At 34.7% G+C, this 26,295-nt stretch overlaps 1 protein-coding gene across 3 annotated transcripts in view; it reads right to left on the bottom strand.

Moving 5' to 3' along the window:
• LOC129231590 (transcription factor 12-like) overlaps positions 1–26,295 on the bottom strand; it is a 153,185-nt gene that overhangs the window by 72,175 nt on the left and 54,715 nt on the right. For 2 of the 3 annotated variants that reach the window (XM_054865949.1, XM_054865950.1), the window contains exon 1: positions 22,599–23,213. The exons of the other annotated variant lie outside the window; for it this stretch is intronic. In XM_054865949.1, coding sequence (XP_054721924.1) covers positions 22,599–22,976 — 378 coding nt within the window. In that variant the 5' untranslated portion in view covers positions 22,977–23,213. Of the gene's footprint in view, positions 1–22,598; positions 23,214–26,295 lie in introns of those variants that run through there. 3 annotated transcript variants of the gene reach the window in all.

Raw genomic sequence — 26,295 nt, 5'->3', positions numbered from 1 at the left:
TGTGACTTCAAACCGATTACTGTAGTTCGTCATATGTCTTTTGCGGCTTAATTTCTAACAAGAAAAAAGTCAAGGGGCCCTATATTCTTCGGAACTATTAATCATACGTTAAATAGTTTGAAATTCCATTTTCAACCCACGCAAATTAAGCACTGAACTAAGTGGTATTCGCCTGAACGCTGACGCTATAATTTTTGCATAACAATGAAAATATTCTGCTTTTAAATTTTAAAACAACAAAATCGTAGATTTTTTTTTACATAAATAGTGCAACAAAAAGTGAAATTATAGGTCGTGTGTTCTAAGCGCGGGCGCTTCATGTTATCCCACTTATGCGCCTAATTGTCAAATATTGTTGACGCTCAATTTTACAAACTCTTTGGACCACGAAAAATGTTAAATAAATAGAGAGTTCGTAAAATCGATTAGCAATTTTTCAACAAATTTCGGAACTGGTAAGCAGTTTGTAAAATCGAGAGTCAACTGTATATTTCTGTTAACTTTCTTCTACCATGAAGTTTTTGTGATGAGTGATAAACCAGCGGGAGGTTTTAAATACCTAGTTTTGTTTAAAACTTGCTTTACATTTTATTTATTTATTTATGGCTTTTTAGATGTAAAACATTCCTCAAAAATTTGTTTGCATGAATTCCGCAGCGAAACGCCATCTTTGAGATTTGTGGTTACTGATTTCGAGTAGCCCCTTTCTGTAGACATGGTGACTGGTCTCGGTTTGCACCTTTGGTGGGGAAATAAAATCAATTTTGTCATCTGGCATCGCGACGGAAAAATTTGTCACCACTGTCACGCTTGTTTCCGTAACCCGTAGGCTCCTAATTTAGGCCAAGAGTGGCACTTGCCTTTTCATTAGTGGCACAGGTTGTCTTTCAGTATGTCTAGCCCTGTGCACCATAGGAAAGGCCATTCACTTGTTGCAGCTTGCGTGCTTCCCCGTCGCCACAAGTGGAAAAAAGGCCAGCTGCTCTCTTGGCCTTCCAATTTGCACCTGGCTTCTGGAATCTACTTGGCTACTTTTGTCTTTTCGGCCGAAAAAAGAGCAACCTGTTTTATTTTCGCAATTTTTTTTTTCATCGATACCAGCTGTATGATGCTCGTTCAACAGGTCAGAGGCAGAATTTTATGGATGGACCACATTCCATCGGAAAAATAGATATATTGACTTCTGCAAATCGATATTGCCTTATGGGTTGAACTTAAAAGACCCTAAAAATCTAGAGCAAGCTCTGAGGATTTTTCGAGACATCATCGTTAATCACTCAGCTTCTTTAAAGTATTAGATGGTTATTTGCTCCTAGCATTTTTTGTGATTCTCCCACGGCCTCAGACAAAATAGGGCATTTCGAGAAACTAGTATTGATAATTGTGTGTTATTTGACACGAATTGTTGTCTATTTTTGATTTTTTTTTGGGGAGGGGGGCATACATAGCTCTTTGACTTTTTTTCAATGAAATTGTGCCATTTTAATATCTGTACTTGTATTTTATAATTATAAATGTCCTTAACATGTATTTTTTAATTATATCATCGTGAAGATTATTTATTGTGCTCTCTCCCTTTGCCAGTTTTAAATACATTTTTATTAAAAAAAAAGAAAGAATACTAAACTGCAATTAAATGAAAACTACTACATACAGCTGCTCCTGGATTTCTCGGAACTTCTTCTGTTGTGCAAAAAATGCTACAAGCAGTAGTTGCGGATGAGCGACAGAGAAAAAAGGATAGGGTTGCGTGCCCGAAAAAAAAAAAAAAATCCACGTTACGACTAAAATAAACTAACAAGCCTGGATTGATACATTTTTTACTCCGCATTTTGTTGGAGGGGGAACACTTTTAAGAATTAATGAATGAATTATTATTATTATATTTGAAAATAAAGTGAATTAGATAATGTCCCCCCCCCCCGTGAAAAAAAAGTTTTGTCGTAAAACTAAGAGCATTTTTAGCAATCACAATGTTCTCTGACGCCTCTCTGGTTGGAATGTTGTTACGGGGAAATAATGCTTGACGCTTAAGCAATCATATATATATATATATATATATATAATAAACTTTGATTGCTACAGTGGAACACCGATTTTGTTTACCTTTTTTCAGAAGATCCGCTTCATACGTTTTTCTGAAAACAGATTAAAATTATAATTTCCCTACAAAATTCTCATCAACTTTTTTTCCTTTCTTGAGAAAAATTTGTTTCTCATATGTTTGAAACCGATCTCTGGTATTCTTTCTGTTCTGTCGTACTGTCTTGATTCTCAAAGCAAAAAAAAAAAACTTTTAAACCTTTTTTTTTTTTGGCCAATGCAAACCAAGAAACAAAGTTGAAAAAAATGCTCGTATAAAACGTGCTAAAAATGAAATTGCATGTAAAAGCAAAAAACGAGTAAAGATTTACAGATTTCTTAGGTTTTCAGTTTTTAAGAAATATGCTTTGATTTTTACCCAGATGTTACGTGTTCCCGCTTAGTGCGTTTTTTATCACTGGTCCATCGAAATACTTAAAATGAAAGTTCCCTTTTTTTTTTCAGGCGAGTTTATGGGTTAAAAAGTTATTAAGAGGCATTTTTTCAAATGAAATTTCGTGATAGGACTGATTTTAAGGAACGAATTTTGTGAAAAGCCCTCCAATACGAAATTTCGTGAGGTTACGGTGCGTTACAGTATTTTGAGAAAGTGCCGCCAAGTAGACCCAATTTGGGTCTGAGTTAAATCTTTCAAAAAGCAAAAGTTTAGAAAAAAATCAACTAAAAAATGCGAAACGTGGATGGGAACATAGGGTTAGTGGTTGGTACATGGGAGAAGGAAACGGGGCAATCCTCTTCAGGAAAATCGGGTATCCGCGCCTGAAACGTAATCAATTGAGTTAGAGACAAAGACCAGGGACCCAGACACAATTAAAAACCTCATCAACTGGGTTCTGAAGAGTTTTCTGGTTACAATCCTGGCTTTAAAAAATATTCTTTTGCCAATGGTTGTGAAAAGCGGAGATTAGTGGGTTGCGGTTTTACGCTATGCGCATCATTTGAGCATCCCCAAAGAGAGGCCCCTTCCGGGGCTTCCGTTGATGTTTGGTAGGTTAGTGCGTCTCGGTAGTAATCCTGCTCTGTGGAGGACAACTCCTTTGATTCCGCAAACCGGTCTTCGGCCTTATCTCTAGCGCGAGACAGAGCAGCTGTTTCTGTATACACAAAGAATTCTGTAGCGGACCTTGTTTTTGATGTCCGGGAATGGATTCTGATTATATTATTTTGGATGTTTTGTTGCATGTGATAAAACGGCTTCTTCGATTCAAAGGTTTTGATAGTACGTCTCGAAAGAGACTAAACAATTCCATATTGATGTAAATGTTGACGCTCCGTATTACCAACTTTTTGGTACAAATGATCAGACATTCGAATTACGTTGTTTCAAGAAAAGACATTTTTGAGATTGGTTAGCTGTTCGTTAAGTCGTGAGTGCTCGTTAATTAGGGGTTCATAAAAATCCAGCTTTAACTGTGAATGTTTCAATCAGTTTTGGTTAAGATCTTTACTAAATGATTTTAGAAATGCTAATATTTCAGCCAAGCGTTTGTAAACGTTAACATTCAAAATTCATTGTAAACATTTGTTGAATGGGAATATGGTAGAAAATAATTTATTCAGTATATTCTAATCGGTTGCAAAATAAGCGTAAAACTGATAACTTCGCTAATCAAAGTTCAAAACTAACTAAACGAATTGTTTTTTTTTTTTTTTTTTTTTTTGAGTGATATGTTTAAATCAGTTTTGTTTAAGGGGGGGAACCAGTTCTAGACGGGTCAAAAAAACCCACTTTTTTATATCATAAAATATTAGTTAAACTATTCAAGAATATGTTGCCAAAATTTCAGTGAAAAATTCCGATTTGTTCCGATGCTATGAGCGCTTAAATGACTGTGGAGATTAAAAAACGTTTTTTTTTTTCCAAAAGCGATATTCTCGAAACAACATTTTTTCAAGTGGTGGGCATTCTAGCTCAAAGAGTTATTGGCCAATCGCTCCGAAAATTTGTGTGAATATTCTTCATTCAATTATATTTTATATGAGCCGAATTCTGGGATGACATAAAAAAAATATCTTTTAATGCAAGAAATGTGAAAAAAAAAAAAAAAAAATGTAGAAAAATGACATTGTAATCTAACGTGTCAAAAACATGCAACTTTCAGCTTTTTTTGATCACAGTTAGGTTTATATTCTTAGGAAATATGTTGTTAACGAAAAATTAAAATTGTAATGATTACAGATAAAAATTGTGGCTTCTGTAATTCCCACCAGCAACCAGCTCTGGTGGCGACTGCCCATGAACAGCAGCATCCAACTCCACTATTTCAAGTGGAAATGATTTGAAAAAATTAAAAAGTGTATTTTAAAAGATGAATAAAATATCCAAAAAAAAAAAAAAAAAAGGAAAAACACTAAAATTTCGGCCTCTTAAACTGGTTTCCCTCTTAAATCGGATTTTTGCACAATGGCTTGCTGTTAGTAATTCTAATATGCAAACGATTTAGAGCAATGTTGAAAACCCGCTGTATAAGTTTATTGTATGGAAAAATAGTAAAGAATACTTTGTGATATTCCATTCGGTTACGAAATAGACGTGAAATGGTGCTGTAAATTGCGCGAATTAAAAATTCGAAGTTATAAATATTGTTAACTGAAGGTTCCTGCCTTGGTTCTTCGTATTTACAAAAAAATTGTTCGTAATTTTCAGGGTGTAAAAAAAATCATGATTTAAAAAAAGATGTAAAAAATTCGGGGTTTAAAAAAATTTAATCTGATTTCTTTATCTAAGATTTCAGAAACTTCAGTTATTAATTAGTTTATCTTACTTAATTAGTAATTAATTTAGACTGTATAAACATCGATATTTTTAAATTACAAAACCATAATATTCTGAGTACTACTTTATCAAACAATTTTCATAATGTGATGCAAAACTTTCAATTGCAAATACAGTAAAACCTGTAAAGTTTTGTAAGTTGACCACCTGTCTAAGTTGACCGCTATTTTCAGGCACAGAATTAGATCTTGTCATATAATTCAACCTCTATAAGTTGACCACCTGCTCAAGTTAACCACTAAAGTAGTGCACCGCAAGTGGTCAACTTACACAGGTTTCACTGTAGTTGAAATCGAATTCATATAGATGACGTGTAGTACACTATAAATTCAGAAAAACAGGGGAAAGTAACATATTTCATCATAGAGTTAAATATAGAAAAAGCGAATTTAACATAAATTAATTTCTTCGATTAAAATCATTAAAAAAATTTTTAAAAAAAAAACGCCCAATTTGATAGAAAAATACATTTTTAACGTTTTGTAGGTTTTTTGAGATGGTATCGTTTCATTTTTTTTTTCTTTTTGAAATCAGAAAAAGCTACCCATTTTAATGGCCCACTTTTTTTTTTTTTTTTTTGTAAAAGTATAGTAACGTCAATATATTCAACGTTTATGCATGTATAGTTTCAGGAAAAAAGATTACAACTTCAACTTATAAATATCTTTTCGTTTTTGTTTGTTTTAAATTCGTATGTACTTGCGTTAATTTTGTTTTATAAGAATTCATAGTTGAAGCAATACTTATTTTTCGTTTCCCTTTTTCCATTTGTACATATATGCACACACTATAGCAACAGGCCTCATTTTCCATGACATTTCGTCACACCCATCTTTTAGTATAATGTCTGAAAATTTCCTTATTGGTTTCATTAAAAAAAAAAAAGCCGTGATTACAATGGCTACTAATTTAAAAGCAGCGACATCTAAAAGCGTCCAGTCCACTGCCTAAAAACTTCAATAGATAAAAATGGTCATGCGTGAGGTAGTGTGACCCTAGACATAAAATTAATATGAAGAAGAAGGGTTATACCGGCTAAGAAAAAGCAGGAAATTTAAATGTGTTTTTATCATTTAATTTAAATCGTTGACACGTTATTTTAATTTCGAAGTTGTGCTTTAGTACGTCATCTCGATTATTTTCAATTTTATTAGGTTATTTTTTAAAAAATGGCTACAGTAAACTCCCGATTATCCGTGGAATTATGTGGCGAAGTACCGCGGATTGTAATAATCGCAGATAAGCCGCAAAATGGTTAAAATGAGGGACAAATAAGGTAAAAATTGATCTTCCTCAAAAACTTAGCTGTATTGATGCATAATACTTTCTTCAAACAGTGAAAATATATACAGTACAGCAAAAAAAAAAAAAAAAGTGTTTAACACATCAGAACTTAACATCAATTAAAAAACAAGTTTATGTGCGATGAAGAAAGCACAATAAATAAATAAGTACAACAAAAACAACTGATTTCAAATTTACAATTTTTCGACAAAAAAAAAAAAAAAAAAAAAAAAAAGCCTTTGGTATTTGCTTTTTACTGCGAAAATAAATTTTCCTGATAGTTGATTGACTCGTGGATGGATAATCAGTAGTTTACTGCATTACTAAAGCTATCTCTCACTTTCTTTCTTTCGTTCTTTTTTTTTTTGACGAGGCGTTTAATGTTACCAAAAATACCAATTTTAAATGATCGTTTGTGTTCTTATCTTTAATCCTAATATATTTAGCATAAAAAGTCACCACTTCACTTATAGAGTGAACCCATAAATTCAATAAGTTATTTTCTCTGAAACTAATTCCAGTTGCGGTTTGTTTCTGTCTCTTGGATTACCTTACAAACTTTTACGTGGACAAGAGTATCAGTTTTAACATTTTCGACAAATTAATATTCATTATAAGGATTTTAGGGACCTTAATTTTGGCGTACTCACGTTATTTCTACTAGATGCATATTTATTAAGGGTTTTAAAAGAATGGTTTGTTCCGGGGAATAAAAGGTTTAAGAACTCTTACAGATGCGGCAGAAGATATGTATTGAAATTTATAATTAAAACGTGAAGGCATAGGCGTTTCGTACGAGAGGGGGGACTGCCCCTCACTTTCAAAAGTAAAGGAGCTTTGTTCCTCCACTTTTCCAAGTTCAGGTCGATCGAAAATGATAAAATTGATCGATTCACGTGTTTAAAGAACGAAGAATTGACTTAATAAGTGTGTGTTATATATTTTTCTCATGTTATTGTTTAATGATAATAAAAAATATAGCTTTGAATAAGAAGGAGTCGTCTTACTTATGGCCATACCAACGATCTTTGAGGTTGTGTCCCGAATGTTTTAGATAAGGTCATTTGATTAATAATAACGTAAAAATTCAACTGCGCTATTAAAAAAAAAAAAGGTCAGCTTCGGTGGCACCTTCCACCGAACATGCCCTCTCCCCCTCCGCACCTCCTTTGACTTGTTTGGTGGTGGTTACACCTATGCGTAAAAGGGGATCTTGTGTTAAAATGAAAGTGAGCTTCTCACTAATGCTACACATCTGAAGATGGCCCAGCAGAGTTTAAATGAAAGTCAACCCCCTCCCCAAACACACGCACACTAGCATTTAGAAAGTTCATTCACTATATGTGGTAGAAATGCAATTCTCTGGTTAGTTGTTGACTCAAATTTATCTTTTTTCAGAAGTACATTATAAAAAGGGGGGCCATATCCCACACAAAAATAGCTTGTGAGGGGGTGGGGGGAAACATTTTATGAAATTTGACCCCTTTGTCCTCACTTTTTAAAACCTAGTAAAAAATATTGAACAAGTTTCGATGTTTACATTCCCTTTAGAAAGGTATTGAAAAGCAGAAACTGGAATTTTTAACCATAACATTTCAGTCATTTGTTGGGCCCCCTGAAAACTTTGAAGGGAAGATCAAGCTTCACGAATCAATTTAGGTAATCAGGTCCTGCCTTCGGCTATTTTGCTGGTAAAAGATGTGTTTGGATTTTCAATGATGTTAGAGCTAATATTATTTTGCTGAGACATTTTCCTCTCTTTCAAAATATGTATGCACCTTTTAAAGATTATTTTACACGAATAACTGCTTTTATAATTGAATCAATTTTTGTTGAAATGGCGTAGGTGAACTTGCGAACTTATGTTTTTGTAATTTATTTTGAGTCTGCTTTTAAAATATTGCTTTAAATCTTGCTTAAAATAGGCACATTTTATTAACGTTCTCACATTTTATTATCATTTAAACTCGGTTCTAAGCAGTTTTGAAAAACGATAAGAAAAACATAATCACGGCGTTATTATAGTAACGCGAAATTATTTTTGATCACTGAAAGAGATCTAATGATTGCATCGCTATTTAAAATATTCAAGTCATTTGATTCAAAATATCTATTTTTTTGATATAAAGTGAAAATGTATGAAAGCTTGAAAACGAGAGTTATTAGCACTGTCGACTAACGCAACTGCGTTAAATAGACACACGTTATGGATTCACTTAGACTTAATGTTATACATTTTTTTAGACTAAACTTGGAATTTTGTGTCTAAAAATTAATTTCAATATTTATACTTTTTGAAATTGCGGAATTTAAGAGCTTTTTGGAAGAACATGTGAAGTGACAGTTTTAGATTAAGGCGATGAGGATTTTCATGTCGATGATCATGTTGTAATTAGTCTCCTTTAAACATGCAAATGTTCATTCCTTTGCTAGCAATCCTTGAAACACTACTTTTCCGCCTTGCGTCAAGTCTCGTTTCGTTGGAAGAAGGGCTGCGGAGTCGGAAGAAAAATTGCCGACTCCGACTCCAGGATTTGAAACGTCCGACTCCGACTTATATATATATATATATATTTTCCAAATCACCCCCACCCCCTCATGCGAAGAGGGAAAACCCTTTAAACAGAGATTGAAATATTAATTCCTTTTTATGAAATTTTCGCCTTGTATTTTATTGTAATCTTAAGATGCATAACAACGTTAGAAATTTAATTTGATAATCAAATTATCCAATTGTTGCGATTTCTAAAGTGAGATTGCTTAAAAATCCCATTTATAAAAAAATTGAAAAGGATTAATTTGCTCCCCTTTATTGTTTAACAAATAGATGTTGATCAAATCCTGTGCTTCCCATTTTTGAAAGCACCGAGAAGAGTGGGAGAAAAGAGTTTTGAGAGAAAAAAAAAACTTTTTGCTAAGTCAAAAAACTTTTCTTGAGAGGGGGCGGTCCCCTCCCTCCCCGGGTGACGCCCATCTGATGGGTGACACCTCAACTTAATTTCAGAGTTTTAAAAATTAAAATAATTTAATTCTGAAAAATTTCCCCAATAATAAATCTTAAATTTCATCTTAAAAATTTTAACAAAAATATTGCACTATATTGCGGAGAAAGGTCGGGTACATGTACGTCTGGAGTAAATTTTACACAAAATGCGGCGGTATACAGCTTTGTACGAATAGCTTTTACTATACCTACATTTACTGGCTCAATTTTTAATTTAATTTTATTGGCAGCTTCAGAATCAACTTTAATAGGAAGATTTTAGAATTAATTACAATTATTGAGTGTTGTAACCAATAAATCATGTACTTATTTTATTTTGTACTTTTCATTGATAACCAAGCTTTCTTAGATAAAGTCTTTAGATTTAAAAAAACATTAATATTTCATCGGATCTTTTGGATTTGCGCTTTCGTACTAACACTTATTTGAATTTACTAAGCAATAGGGCTCGACCGATGGCATTTTTTGGCCGATGGGCCGATGCCGATTGTTGGCCGATTGTTCAAAGATGGCCGATGGCCGATGGCCGATTGTTTTCCTCCAAATGGCCGATTGCCGATGGCCGATGGCCGATGTTGTTGGCCGATGGCAAAAAAAAAAAAAAAAATCTAACAGAAATAAATTGATAAGATTGTCAGGTTTAAAGAATCATTGATTCATTTCATTTTACTTTCTTTCGACGAATAAGGAATTGTAATCACAAAATATATATATCAGATTTCGACCTAAATTTATAATTTACGATCACCCAATTTAAACTTCACAAGTTTTTTCGGCACATCTGTACATGCATATGTACCTAAGAACATATAGATGACCGAAATTTCCATTTTGAACTCATCCTTAGTTAATTATCGCAAACTCACTTGTAATGTGATGTCTTCATCCGCGTTAACTTGCGTCACTCAAAAACGTTATGAAATAGTAAGTTGAAAACTCATACGTACGTAGTATGATCTAAAAGTTTGAGGCAAGCTGTATAAAACCTTACCCTAAATAGTTCACATTACCGAAGCAAATCTATCTACAAAATTGTCACTTTGAACAACTATGCACTTCTGCCAACGTTCGTATAGCTATTAGAAGCACTGGCAGCCTGTTTCGCAACTTCCTGTAAGGCTTTAACTTCATCGTGAGGAAGAAGGCGACTTTCATGCTGAGGATGCACGATTTGGTTTGTCAATACTCTGATATGACAAACAAATAACATAACGTTTCGTCGGACTTAGCTCCGTATGACTTTTACCTGTTCCCTGCAAAAAAGATTTGCATGGACGCCGCTTTCTTCCGTCAGGAGAAGATAAAGCTTCATCACAGAAGGTAGCGAAAAAAGGCTTCCATGAGTGTTTCCAAAAGTTATATGAACGCTGGAAGAAGTATCATAGTCCCTCATGGCGACCTTTTGAAGGTGGATGTGCTTTGGTTATGTGAATTATTCTGGGTAAGGTTTTATACAGCTTGTCCCCCGAACTTTTGGATCGTAGTACGTACAATCTGTATAGGGTGTAGTTATGTTTTTCCTTTTTTGACTGTTGTATGATGGAAGACAAAGAACAACCAAAAAAAAAGAAAAGAATAAAATAAAGAAAGAAAGAAAAAAAAGGAAGAAAACAAAGAGACTGTTTAATAACCAGTTGATTTTTTTAAATTGAACATATAACTAAGATTTCAGTAATATTGTCAAAATGTATGGATTTAGGTACATTAAACATAGTTAAAAAACATTAAATTATGTTTTATCATTAAAATGAAAATTAAGAATAAAACTATAATACCGTCAACAAATAACGCAATTAAAGTGGAAAAATTGCACGTAGACATTTTTTAGTCATCAAATTAAACAAAAAAGGTAACAGATAAATTTCAATATTAAATCATATTAGGAATATTTTTATATTTATTTAAAATTTATGAATAGAAAAGTTTGCATTTTTCATAAAAGCTATAAGAATGACATAAATTTTGCAGAAAAAAGAAATAGCCATGAAAAGAGCAAGGTTCTTAAAACGCAACTACAATAAACAAACTCAATATTTACACCAAGTTAACTGAATACATATACTACTTGATCTGATGTTTGCACACGTAATATTGAATAATTTGATTGTTTAATCTTTTATGAAGCACTACGAACAAGTTCAAATTAAATTTATCAATTTAACAATTTTCTGAAATTTAAAAAATTGCATAATAGAAAATCCTTTAAACTTTTCTATAACATATTATTAAAAATATGATGAAAACGAAAATAACTTATTCATTGATTTTATATAAATACATAAAAATAGTTACTTATAACAGAAAAAAAAATCGATCGCTATTCATGATGCAAAAAAGATTTCGTATTACGAAATATAGGTGAAACAAATATAAGAAATACGCAAAATGACATTTCATGACCAAAATAAATAATCGTTAAATATGTAAGAAATGCTTGACACGACAAGGGTGGGTTAGGAGGGTCACCCTTTGATTTTGGGGTAACTCACAACATTAAACTTTTTGGCCTCATTTTTTTAGTACAGAACCGCTACCACCAACGCCTCGGAAGAGAATCTGAATCTATTTCAGCACTTACGAAGAAAAAATTCAAAAGTCCCTTTGATTTCCGAATTATGTCACTATTCAAAACGTCTTTAATCAATTTTGTTAGATTAATTCTCTAAATTTTTTCCTAAACAAAAAATAAAGCTTAAAAAAAAAAAAACTCTAATTTTATGAATGGTGTTACTTTTAAACAACTCAAAAGTACAACTACAGTTTAATTTTAGAAATTGAGGGGGTGGGAGGAGGGGCACGCAAGTGTTCTCGGAAATACAAAAAATAGTCGTAAAAAATAGAGTTCAAAGTAATCATAAACATTGAGCAGAAAAACTCTTTTAAAACTTGCACCCGAGTTTGTTTTGACGCGCAGGCGCGATTTAAAATATAGCAAATATTGCAATTGCACGAGAGGTCCATAACCGTAGGGGCCCGAGTTACAAAAATGCTTATGATAAATGTTTTACATTTTCTATGATAGAGAAATAGGGCCCCAAAATGTATTTCGACGGGCCCCAAACTTGTAGCTCCGCAGAAGCGATACAAAAAAGACTGCATTACTGTGATTCATATTACAAATATCGAAAAATTAAAAATTACCGTCGGTTCATCGAGAATCTAACAAAATGAAACAAAACCGGTTTCGCCATCTCATATTTGTTTCCATACTCTCCAATTCGGCAATATATCACCAAATGATCGTCAGTCTGAGGCGCTGTATTAGTTTCCCTTGAAATAAGTAATTAATAGCCACAAAAAATGAGTAAATAGGCTTTTTAGAACATCCGATTGAAAACAAGAAGGGAATTGCACAACTGGAACGTATGCACATCCCACACGCGAAAATTTAGCCTTCTACAGCTTACTATTTTTGAGTTATGACTTATGAGAGATACTTACGTACATCCAACCGCAAGAAACAACGCAATAATTAACTTGTTTGGTACCTGAATGCAGTATTAAAAACTCTTTCAGGGGTGATTAAAATAAAAATTCATACTGAAATTTAAGTAAACAATTTTATGCGAAAACGATAACTCACTTTACTTTGTATTAAAAAGTAAAACAACAAGGTCCTTTTTTTTCCCAAAAACATCGGCCAATTCCATCGGCTTTTCGATGTTTTTTAAGGCCGATGGGCCGATGTTTCCTGCAAGTTAGCATCGGCCGCCGATGCCGATGCCGATGGCTAAATTGTTGAACCATCGGCGCCGATGCATCGGCCAGGCCGATGCATCGGTCGAGTCCTACAATTTTCCAATTTTTTTTGCGTCGCTTTCGGCGAGGAAAAAAAAATCAATTAACGAGGGTTTTTTTTTTTTTTAATAAAACTTAAAAGCACTGGACTTAGTTGTTCGGTTAAATTGATAAGTTATTTTCGGTGGAGAGTTCGGCTATAAACTATCTGAACTTCGAACCCACCCGGGCTGTCCGACATTATAGCTAATTTAGATTAATACTACGCATAACATGTACTCATAACATACAACAGATAACACACGTAAGGAAATAAAATAAATACGACGGGAATGCTACTTGGCGTTTCGACTCCTTTATGCAGGATACAGTTATTATTCAGATAAGTTGATTATAAACCGAATGGTTTCTTTCTTTCTTTTTTTTTTTTTTTTAAAGCTTGACTCCGTTCAGACCGCTAAGCATAATAAAAAGTATTAGGTTTAAAAATTCAGTTCTCAAGGGAATCCTTTTTGTGCAGAAAAACTCCCTGTGGCCCCATTTGTCCCAGTCATTTTGGGCATTTAAAACTGGTAAACTGCAAACGCGGTAGGCGGGGTGGCTTCGGGGTGCAATGCAATGCAATGTGCAGAAAAACTTTTTAATTGTATACTGCATGGCAGTGTTAAACCTTTTGTATAAATGAAAAAATACTACGCCAAATTGAAATTACGAGTTTCACCCAGTAAACCTTTAACTATTTATTCGAATGCGATGTAAAACATTAAAATTATTATCAACTTCTTTAGTAAGAAATCATTTTCTACTCCTCTACTTCGGGGGGGGGGGGGGATGCATTTTGTCTATGTTCGAAAAATTACTTAGAAAATGGGCTCAGTTCAACTAGTTTTGGTTTTGAATTTTAAATTTTCGAATAAAAGAAAGACATGCGCTGGCATTCAAGCCGTAACGGTTTAAGCAGCCTGCTATGCAAAATTGTATCAATTTTCAAAAAAAAAAAAAAAACACTTTCAGTCTAATTTATTATTTCTCCAGAATGTTTGTTTCAATTGCTACGCGAGATCTTCTTCATTTCTTAATCACATTTCATGTTTTACGAATAATTTTACAGCGTATCATGCTGGCTAGTGATAAAACATATAGACGCATAATCTTTTTTTTGGGGGGGAGGGGGGGGCAAAAAGTTTTTTTTGCTGTTTTTTTTTATTACATTGCTTCAATGAATAGCATTCGAAAACGAAGGCACAACTGCTTGGTTGGTTGGAGTGTCGTGCTGTTAATCAGAATGGCGCCAGTTCAAATCTGTGCCAATAAATATCTCTTTGTTTCTTTTTTTACGTCAGATGCTCACATATGCAGGACTGTATTTACCACAACCCGTTTTTTCGCATGCACAATTACTGCTTTTTCACGAGTCACTCAGTCACTTTTTTAATGATATTTATGTTTGTATTGAAATATACATACAACCAAAAAGTGACCAATGATCACCTTTTATCATAATGTTGGATTTAACGAGATTTTGTTGCTGATGTCTTCAAATTACATGCCTTCTTTTTTGCGTTTACTTTAATTCGTTAACTTTTTTCGATTCTTCTTCATAATGTTTTTTGTTTGAAATTTTTAAAGAGCGAAATGCCATACATGAAACGATTTGAAGCACAGTGCGGAGTTCCCCAGGGGTCGACTAGTTATTTCTGAATACAGTATGTCAATAACAATGAGTTGACGTGGAGTGCAGCTAACCGGGGGGCGCTGAGAAGTCACCCGATTTACCCGGTCCGGCCCTGATTGCTGTAATTTAGGAAGTTTTGTACTGACTCGAATTGGGGTGTTGAGCGATTGTTGTTCTTACGCTTGTGAGGTTTTTGTAACTGTTGTCATTTTCCTAATGATGATTCGTAGGATCTGTTGACGCCATTTCGCGACTGTTTTCTTTATTTTAATGGAAAATTTAGCTGTGATTCTTCTTATTTGTTCAGGAGAGAATTCTATACAAGTGTCATGTGACCTCAGTCATGTTACACAGTTCCGAAAGAGAAATAATTCTCCATATCGGAACGGTGTAACATTTGAGAAAGCCCACGCAGCATGGAAGCTTGATGCAGGGCCGAATTTAGCTCCATGCCGCAACTAGGCAGATTTGAAATTGCCACCCCCTTTTCCCTAAAAGAAGCAAAAACCCAAAAACGCGCAAAAAAGAGTTCCCGAAATTTAAACTGTCAAGCTTATGAAGAAATGATGACGTTTCACATTCAGGGGCGCCCCGATGGGAGGTCACAGCGATCTCAAAAAAAATTCTTTATTCGGAAATTTTTTCTGGCGATTCGGAAAATTCGGAGATAATATTGTAACATATTCTATTTTCTTCTTTTAAAGTTTTAAAATTGTTTTTTAATGAGACCTAACATTTCTTCTCATTAGATTCCTCTCATTTCCGCTTTTGAAAACTGACCATTCGAAAAAAATATATCACGTTAAAAAACTTTTTGAAGATTCTCTTTTGTTCTTCGCGCGCGCGATTTTTAATTTAGCATGTTTTTTTTTTTTTTTTCCCAAATCATTCAGTCTTTTTTGTTTGTCACTCGCTTTCATTTGCCTCCGAGACTTAATATTAACAGAAAACAATTTTTAAATATTAATACTGCCAAAAAGAAATAAACGTCAATTACTCAAGAAATCAGTTCCAAATAAACTTAAGTATAGCACTAAAAATCTTAGTCAAACATCTTGTTGCGACTTCTGGTCAAACGCAACGACACTTACTGAAATTGACCACACGCTTTTCGTCTTCACTTACTGCTGATCAATTAGCATGATTGCAATACATTTGATTTTCTTAAGATGGATGAAAGTAATCATTATTAAATTACAAGAAAAAATTGTCTCTGAAAAATGAAAAAAATGCTAATATATTTTACTTTTAAGAATAAAAAAATAATTTTAAAAATGTTTGATTAAAGCAAAATGTTCGATTAAAGCAAAATTTTTGCCGCCCCTGAAAATTTTGCCGCCTTAAGCAGCTGCCTACTCTGCCTATTGGAAAGTTGGGATCTGGCTTGATGGGGATTGAGATTTTTAATGGGAGTGTTGACTTTAAAAACTGCTGTCCACAATCAAAGAGGTTTTTATAGACTAATATAAGTGTCGGAAATGTTCAGGGACCAATGTCCTTACACAAATGGGGATTTTTGGAACTTTGTCGTTCCTGTGTGATGGAGAATTTTACACTAAATTTCTCCCCTTTTATTCGGGTGTAGATGCTTAACATTTGTCACTTGACTTCACTTTTATTTTCGAGGTAGACCTGTAACACTGGAAGACGCAGTTAGTGAATAAAAAAGGCATAACTGATGCTGGGGATAAGGTAGATCACTACACGTAGGTGATAAATGACAACTGATGCCGAGAAAAGATGTTACCACGAGCATGTTATAAACGTAATAAGCATAGAAATAGAGCTAAAAATTACACTCGCATTTCGGGGTTAACAAGGATCCTCGGGCTTAATAAGGACAATTGAGGCAGTGAGAAGCAAAGGGATGTAAGTGAACGTTTTCAAGTTTTGAGAAAACGCGTTCAAAGTTGCGGTCCTAGGTAGGCTTTCATTAATTTTTTTTTTTTTATCATGCTGTAGACTCGCACCTACTAGGACAACTAGTACAATCTCTTGCACCACAGCAGAGGAGAGGGCCGCCTACTATTTGTACTGCTTATCTCCAAATTTTTAATTTTATCACTTACATCCCCTTGCTTCTCACTGCTTCAATTTATTAATGTTGAAAGTGAGCTTTGGGGAGTAAATCGGAAAAGCAAACTCAGTCTGAAGTTCACAAACTGTTGTATGAATAAAGGAGTTACTGTCTGTTCTCGAACTCCGCGACTAGCAGCTGTGAATGGTTCCAATTAAAAAAGGGGTGATGGTTTATGAAAGCGCACTTCTCGATAGTTTTTGCTTGCTTGTTACTTCCTTCTTGCTATCACCCCTGTTTTGATAAAATCAGAAGAGACCTGACGCATGCGCAAATTCGAGTAAGGTTTCGCGTTAAAATATCGGACAGTACTTGTGAACCACGAACACTTGTCTGCAATTTCTTCGCTATTTGTAAGTTGATTCTTTCTTAATTTCCCATTTACTGTTCCAGCACAAGAAATTAAACATTTTATTCCTAAATATCTAAGCGATTGACTAATGTAGTCAAATTATTTTTCTTGATTAAATTTAAAAAATGTTCATTTCACACTGATTTGATGCGTCAGTGCGAGAGAATTTATCTAACAATTTCATACCTTACATAACACCTTCCACAAAGCAGATTCCACTGAGATATGATTGTGTAACCGCACCACGCTCACAAAGAGAGTTTTATTACACATTTTATACACAGGGATTGGTATGCAGCTTGAATTAGTAATACAGAAGTGAAACCAATGTGTTTGTGCAATTTAATTGTATAATTACCTGGGACAGTAGGGGGGGGGGCATATATTCGTTTTCGAATATATGGGGCAGCTGTGGTGCATGTAATTCTCAAAACGTTTTTAGGTATTTTGAAAACCTTATTATGTGATTTTTGAAAACGTTTCTGTGTATTTTGGTAACCTTTAATGTATTCTTCGAAAACTTTTGGGAGTAGTTTAGATTTTTTTTTTTTTAAATTCTCCAAATGGCTCTGAATAATCCAGAAAAGGTATCCAAAATACACAGAAACGTTTTTGAAAATCACAGAAACGGGTTTTCCTTATTACTCAAAAGCGTTTTTGAAAATTACATACGCTGCAGTTGCCCCATAAATTTAGAAACGTTTCTGAATTTTTGAATGAAAAAAACAAAAAAGATGATGAAGAAAGAAACAATTAACAAAATGTTTAAAAATTGTAAAAGTAAAACCTAAAGCAGTAAAATCTTTAAGTTAAAATGCTCGAAAGATGAATTTTTCTGAAGTCCCAGTTAATAAAAAAAAATATGTTTAATCTAAAACTTTAAAGATATTTTCTTTGCTCAGTTTAAAATGCTCTTTGAAAGACATTAGATATACCACAGCTATATTCATACAGATTGGCAAGGTTGTTTTGTTATGTTTTCTTGTAAATTGACAGCTTTTCAAAACTTAATTAACAATTAAATGACTAAATTCTTTAATTCGAAATCAATTTTCAAAATACTAACTTTTTTCCTTTTTACATCAGGTTGCACAGTTGTCATATATTAATAATATTTTCATCAGAAGAAAAGTAGAAAATGTCTTAAAATTTAGTGTTAATATTGCTTTAATTGAAATATATCGCTTTACTTGTAATTTTGAAGAAAAAGGAAGTAGTGAAAATACGCTTCATTAAAACTTACATTTGTTATGGTTTTTTCTCTCCTGTTTTTTTATTTATTTATTTATTTTGTTTATATATATATATATATATATCTTTCGGAAAAAACTAGTCGGCCTAATAACATGTCTGAATGCGGTGAAACCCACTACACCCCTACGTATCGGATGAAATCCAGACACGGAATACACACACATAATCACTGATTTCTAAAGAAACTACAAAAAAATAAGGACACACTCACACTTCACAAGGCCAACTAATATTAAACATACGCAAAATTCGCTAAACAAATAACTAATTCAGGCTTAATTAACATTTTAAAGGGACTAAAAGTCGGTTCAGTGGCCTACACATAGATCCCGCCCAAAGGAATTAAAATTCCCTAGTACGTCCGTTCCGAATAGGGATCGCATCAAAGGACCGGAAGTTTCCGTCTGTTGGCAGAGAAAAGGGGGGACTTCGGGAAGCTCTGGGGGCTTTTAATCTGGCTAGGAACCATCTGGCCCCGAGCACTCAGACAGCGCTTGCTACCGTCTGACCTTGAAACGGTTTCACCTTCCATCCTCCGTCTTGGATCCGTTACCATAAAGATCACACATGATTCAAGCTGATCGTGAGGAGTAAGTGGAATTCACGTTTCATCAAACAAGTGATTAAACGAGGCTTCGATTATTATTTTGCGTTGGATTCTTAAACGCATAACTGTTAATAATTATCGCAAATTATGACGGTGCGAGAAAACGAATGAAACAGGAGTAAATTAGTAAACAGAATGAGTAAAAGAATAATAAATGAAAATAAATAATTATAAATTTGTTACAAAATAAAAAATAATATAATAAAACAATTGGTTGATAGAATTGGCAAAAAATAAAAACCATATTGCCTAAACTTTTTTTTTTTTTTTAATTTACTCTTTATTTGTCAAATTACGTTTTTCACCAGGAAAAATAAAAACAAAAAATTTATTCATTTATCTATTTATTTTGAAATCTGGTCACTTGATTTAAACGTCTTTCTCTTCGGTCAGTCCTTTAAATAAAGCTAATCCAACGGGGGGAGGGGGTGCAAAAAAGGAAGAAATTAGGTTGGAAAGAAACATCAAAATGAGAATCCCGCTTCCCCTCCCCCTTCGATTCACATTACACACCGCAAGACAAAAGAAAAGTTATTAATAATTGGTTAGATTCATAAAATGTTAAAATAAACCGAAGTGGTTTTCTACGGGACCCCATGACTCTTACAAGACAGAAAAGGCGATCATAAGTGTAAAGACTACAGGCATAGGCGGCTGGTGCACCAAAAAAGTGGGCGTCAGAGAAGATGCGGGAGGCGAGGGAGGGGGAGAATCGGTGTGCAGCACCCCTAAAGTTTACTTTTTGTGGTAAAATTGGGCTATATTATTGGATTTTAAAGCAGACCCCGAAACGAGGGGAGGGGGCCACGTCCTTAAAGGACTCAACGGCCCAAGAAATTGAAAAAAAAAAAAAAAACTAACACTAAGACTTGTTAACATTGCAAATATACACTGCTGGTCCTACAGATTTTGTTGCAAGGGGCCCCAAAATCTCTAGATCCGGGTCTGTTTTAAAGTCATTATTGAACAAATGTCCTTCTAAAATAAATTTGGGGAACCAGCCACAGTAACCACAGATGACTTGCAATTCAGAGTTAGTTCCTTTTTGAGTTTCATGAAATAAACTGAGAAAAAACGTACTATAAAACGTACTTATTAAGTCAATGCTTTTTTCTTTACACACGTGAATCGATCAACACTCATTTTTCTATCGATCAATAATTTTGAGTTTGAAAAAGTAGAGGGGGCAATGCTCTTCATTTTTGAAACAGAGAGGGGCAGTTCCCCCTCCCCTCCATACGAGCCGTCAATCCGTCAATGCCTGCAGTTTATCTAAAGGCGTGAAGCTATCAAGCGAATGAATTGACATTAGAAAGAATGAGTGCCCACGTGTGGGCATGTGAATCCCCAAAGCAATGCATTTTTATTTCAGAAACATGCCGATTGATCAATGCTTGTACAAAAAGATACAGAAAAAAAAAAATAAATAAAACTTAAATTCACTTCTGAAAAATTCAAATCATTTTCCTCTTTCAGAATAGAATTGAATTGGTATGGGAACCTTTCAAAGAAATAACAACATCTTTCGAGAAATAATAAATATGTACAAAGGATTTTACTTCTTCTCCGATTTTATTGGAATACATATCCCAAGCGGACGTATATAACATAACACTTCCACAAATAAATAGAATATTATTAGATGGATATCAATCATCAAAAGCACCATGAGAAAATAATGTTCGCGAAAAGGCATAAATCATCAGATTTTATTTACTTGGAATACGTGCAAATGACTTCATTTAACTCTTTGAGGCGGGTGGCTTCACTAGAAGTTACCATTTTTGAAAAAATTTTCAACCAACTGACACAGCGGATTCAACAATTGGCTGGAAAAAGAAGTGAAAAAATGTTGGCCTCAAACTAAGCCAGCTTGCCTCAAAGGGTTAAACTTCCTGAACTGCATACGTTAACATGTGCGTGCATAGAAATTTTGGGGCCTGTCACAGATGACTTTTAAGACCCCCCCCCCCTCCACCTACTTCTTGTTTACCCCGTATGTCCCTACATATATTTCACCTCTCATTTTAAAAATCACGGGATATTCAGGCAATCAAAAACGTTAGGGAGAAAAAAAATCAACAACACATGAAGAAAGATTAAATGTTAGCAAAAATAAATAAATAAATAAAATATTAATAATTTAAAATAAATAAATAAAATAAAAAACAAAAAGATTTGTCGTCTGCAAAAAAAAAAAAAAAAAATAGATAAATTAAACGAGAACTAAAATTCCATTGGATGCAAGACTATTTCTCAATTTCTTGTTCCTTTTATTTGATTTATTTGGCATTGAGTTTATACACGTTGAACCCCCTGGGAAATTCTGAAAACGTGCGTGTCAAAAATTCAACAGCCTCATGTTTCCGCGACTCTTACCACCAGTGGCGGCGATTCGAGAGGGGGGGGGGGGCAACAGCGCCTCCACCCACTTTTTATGGTTCACTTATTTATTTTATTTCCCAATTTACGAACCAAAAATTAGGATAATAAAAACAGAAATGTCACAATTTTCAAAACATAATTATTTGTTTTTACTTAGTATATATGTTTGCGAAACATCATTTAGCACAAGCATTAACTTTTAGTTTATGTATTTATTGTTCAGATATTAGCATATCAAAAGCCATACTTGTTTAATGAAATTATTATCAAAAGTTTGTGACATCTCAGAACACTTTGATGTAAGTTTAATTCATGTCTAAGTGTTTCTTCAGGGAAAGTTATTGTGACTATAATTCATCAAAATCTCAAAGAAAGCGTGAGTTAAGTCAAAACCAACCCTAGCAAAATTTTGCTCTTTTTTTCTTTTATTTTCTTACTGGCTCTTAAAGTCCTATGGCTTTTAATAACTGGTGTTTTTGTACCCGCCCCCCCCCCCCCCACTCTCCAAATTGTTTTTATTTCAGGGTGCCCACGAGAGAGAGGATCATGGCGCAGACTGTGTACTGAAAGTTTTAGAGGACTGTGTTGTAGAGGGCTTTTGTAGTCTCTTTTGGGGGGAAGGGTCGTATTCTTGGGGGGGGGGGCGATTGTTCTGTAGTTTTAAGGCTGCGCCGTCGCTCTTGAGAGGAAGATCCAATCCTGTTTATTTCATACGAAAACGAACTTGTTAAAAGAAAAACACAATGAGGTCTTCTTTTTGTTCATAAGATTTTTTTTTTTTTCACAAATATGTTTAAAGAAAAAGTCAATGATAAAAGTGTTCAAAAAAGCAGCGGCAAAGTTGCAATAAAACTAAGGGGTTGCTAGGAAGGTTCGTGAAACCGCGAGTTAGTGACAGGGAGGGGGGTGGGAGGGAGTTACAAGAAGTGTGATATCACGCATTATTTATGAGAATAGGTTTCTGAATAACCAGGGCAGACTGGGGGGTTCGGTCACCGGAATGCCCTTCCCCCACAAAACGTAACAATAGAATCCCTAGCTGGGTCTCCATAGGGCCAGACCCCTAATTTCCGACTCGGCTGACATGGCCTCTCATCGGCCCTGTGAACAACAGTAGAACATGTGGTAAGGGGAGAAGGGGGTAAGGTGAAAAGTGGGACACTTAGTGACACGGGTGTCAAAAATCTTGAAATCGTTTAAGGACAGTCCCTAAGTACACTACGACAGCATAAAGATAAGGGCGACCCCATGGGGCGTGACCCACAGTTTGGAAAACGCGGGTTTAAAAACCGATTATTATGCTACTTCCGTTTTCTTTGCAAACATAAATTTCAAAAAAATACCTGATATTGCAATGCGTAGGATGACATAGCGTTATTACATCCTAAAGTCCCGCTGCCAGTAGATGATCGAAGCTCCGGGAAGTTCAACTGGCCGAGGAGATTTGAACTCCCGCTCTCGAAAGTAAACATCCCTAAACAAAGTCCCGACCACCGGAAAAAGTAAAAGTCAAAACGGGCCCCATGCGGGCAAGCCGGCCATGATTCCGCACGTATCCACACACACCACCGCCGCTTAAATCCGTCGGCAACGGCATGAACTCCGATTCTGCACTCCGAACAATCGGCCGAAGAGCCACAGCAGGTTGCCAAGTCGAAACTCCCGCCAAGGCTTTGTCGGAAAGGGCGATGAAGCTTCCGAAGTGCTGCAAAACGTGTCATATGATATTGAAATGTTTAGGAAGTTTTTTTTTTTAATTTTATCCCTCGTTTTACTCCTCGTCGGTTTCTCTTTTACTCCTCGTTGATTCTACTCCTCGTATGCTTTTAATTTTACTCCTCGATTCGCAAATGATTTCATTTAACCCTTTGAGGTGCAGTGAGTAGGCTTCACTTTTCGCCACAATTTTTTACATATTTTTTTCAGTCATCTGACAGAAAAAAATAGAAAAGAAAATCATTTTTTAAATTTAAATAAATGAATGATACAGTCCTCCAATTGTAAGTGAATCTGTTAAAGGAGCCAAAAGAGTTTTTAAATTTTACATTTCGTTTCGTGAAAAAAAAATCCCTTCGTAAATAAATGAATGATACAACCCTTTTAAAATAAAGGAATGATTAAATCATTTTGTTAAAAAAATTAATGATATATATTCACGTGTAATAAAATGTTACTTAAAGTGATTCCTGCCATAGAAGTTTAATTTAAAAATTAATCTCAGAACAAAAGATGGTTGACAAAAATGTAAAACAATCTAGAAATTCATAAAGCATTTAAAGATAAGTTTAATTTTCCATCGTGGGATCTGATACAGTTGTTTCTCTGTTTAATGACGCTCTATTTAACGACTTTCATTATTTAAAAAGACGACTTTTCACGGTCCCTTCGTTGCAGTTTTAGAAAAAATCTGCAAGGACGCATTCTACTTAAGGTAGATTTTTTTTTTTTTTTTTTTTTGTGGTCCCTTGAAAATCGTTAAATAGATAATATACTGTATGTCATTTTAAAAATCAAAACTGATTAGTAGGTGCGCCCAGAACTTAAATTTTTGGGAGGGCGGAAACTAACAATTTGCCGAATAGAAATCCAAACTTTGCGAGTCGTCAGACAAAATTTGCCGAATAAAAAAGTTTTTTGGAAGTCAGTGATCTCCCATATCCTCCCATCGGGGCTCCCCTGCTGATTATGTTTCGTGTGTGTTTCAAAGCCAAATATTAGAAATGAAATACGATGAAGCTTCCCATTTCATAAAGAGCGTAGTAAGATGCAAAAAACCTCAAATAATGATCCAATGATCATTCCCAGCAATTAGCGGGAATTTCCACCATTTTTTAGACACTCCCTGCAAGTACTGAAGCTAGGAATCAATTTTCGTAAAATTCACACCACTAGCGCACAGAATTACCTCCTGGAGGGATTTTTTTTCTCTTTTATTATTTTTTTTCATCAAAACAGTCCTTACATGTGTGTAAACTACTCTATTAGGATCAGGGGCGTGCACAGGGGGGGGGAGAAGGGACACCTGTTGGCCCGGGCCCGAGACGGAAGGGGGTCCAATATTTTTAAAACTAGGGGCGAAATATAGGGGTAGGTAATATGGAGGGGGGGGGGGGCTGGAAAAGTCATTTGTGGGGGGGGTGCTTTTACTCGTACCCCCCCCCCCTTCGCTACACCACTGCTCTACCCACAAGCTGTATGTGTACTTAAGCATGAATGTTTTTTTAAATGTTTATTTCACCACGGGTGAAAGTAGCGAAACACGGCAGAGACAAAATATTTTGAATTTCATAACTTAAAATGAACAAAACTTCATAAATTAAAATTAAACAAACCGTCTAGAACCTTTTTTTTACAAATGACATTTTGAGCCCGTCTCTGACATGGTCTTCATTGAAAAAGAGGCACGACTACTAAATTTCGGAAGGTGTAAAAACAAAAAAAGTATTATTCATGCATATTACTTTTTTTTTTAATCTTTAATAAATTTAAATATTATTTCTTCCAAAAATTTCATCTCGAAAAATTAAAAAAAATCTCCCTTCTGAGGGGGGGGGGGAATCCCCCTCCAAGTTTTAATATACCTCCCCCCTTTTTTTGTGGGCACCTCTGTATCTCAGGACTAACGATAACAAGGAAAATGAAATCGAAAGAATATTCAAAGGCCTTGTTGTTCGTACAAGACAATTGCAGTTCCTACACGCTTCCATCCTGATACTAGATACTTCTGGAGATAGAGAGAGGATAAGCATGGGAGTTGTTTTGTAGATAAAGTTAAGAAGTTAAAAATGGTGGATGAAATATTAAATCGAAACAAACTTGACATTTATTACAAAATCAAAAGAGAATGAATATCAAGAAAATATTTCAAACAAAAGCAAATAAAATCATACGATGTATTTTTTAGCTATACTATTTTTATTTTTTTATTTTTTAAATTGTTAGTTTGTTGAATAAAATTTATTAATGCAACGGGAACATTGATGCCTTTCATATTCAACTTTTTTACCCTACTGGCAAACAAATAAATGGCTAAAAAAGATCCAATTCAAAAGAAGATACGCTTTGCTTCGTAGTAGGTACGAATATTTTATTATGCAAGTCAATTCCTTTTCCATAAAAAGCTTTTATTCCTCCGCATCAATAAATTTTATTTAAAAAAGAGAGAGAGACAAAAAAGAGTAAAACTAAACAAACACATAATGCATCGTAGGTTTTTATTTGCTGAACCAAAAACTGGAAGCGGACACGCTATAAAATAATATGGCTGTCAAACAAACCGACTCTTCAGACACATCATGAGAAAAAGAACGAATTCCAGGAAACAAATTACTAAAAAAGCAGACGTTATTCACCGATTTTTACCCTCTAAAAGTACACGCCAAAGATTAAAGTGGGGTGAATAAAAAAAATGGTAGAGGAGGGGGGACACCTTTTCCTGAGATAACGGATTGAAGGGCCTTTAACGGAAGCAGCTCAGCAGATGGATGTCACGCTTTGTGACCACACGTAATATTATCCCAGGGATGCCTTTCCACCTGTTTCACATTGGTTGCTACTGCATTCATAAAAAGTGGGGGGAAAAGACAAGCAGGACAATCGAAAACATTGGAACTGTCACTTAATTTTTTAAACGCAATGTTTTTAGCGTGATAAATAGAAGCAAAGGATTCGGACAAAATACTGCTGGTCTCTTCCATTTACCACAACGAGTACTATATCTCGGTACAGGAGCAGGCACGTAGGTATGAGGGAAGGGGATCCACCCCCCCCCCTTCACATTATGGAGATTGGCAACTTTTCCCCTCCTCCCCCCACCTCTCCCTTCCCTGCTCGTGTTTTTATTTTTGAGGTCTAAGCCGTACTAAAATGTTCGAAAATATCTAAACAAACTGTCAAACACAACACTTATTTATAAAAAGTGCATTTTCCAAACATCAATAAAAACTAGCTTTCTCACAACAAACAGCTGTTCTTTGAGGCATTTCTAAACACTGTGAATAGTTTTGCAAACAACGCGATTTTTGTAGGTAGAGTTCTTGG

This window comes from Uloborus diversus, chromosome 10 (genome assembly GCF_026930045.1).
Source record: "Uloborus diversus isolate 005 chromosome 10, Udiv.v.3.1, whole genome shotgun sequence".
Classification (NCBI taxonomy): Eukaryota; Metazoa; Arthropoda; class Arachnida; order Araneae; family Uloboridae; genus Uloborus; species Uloborus diversus.
This window is presented reverse-complemented; position numbering and strand designations above follow the sequence as displayed.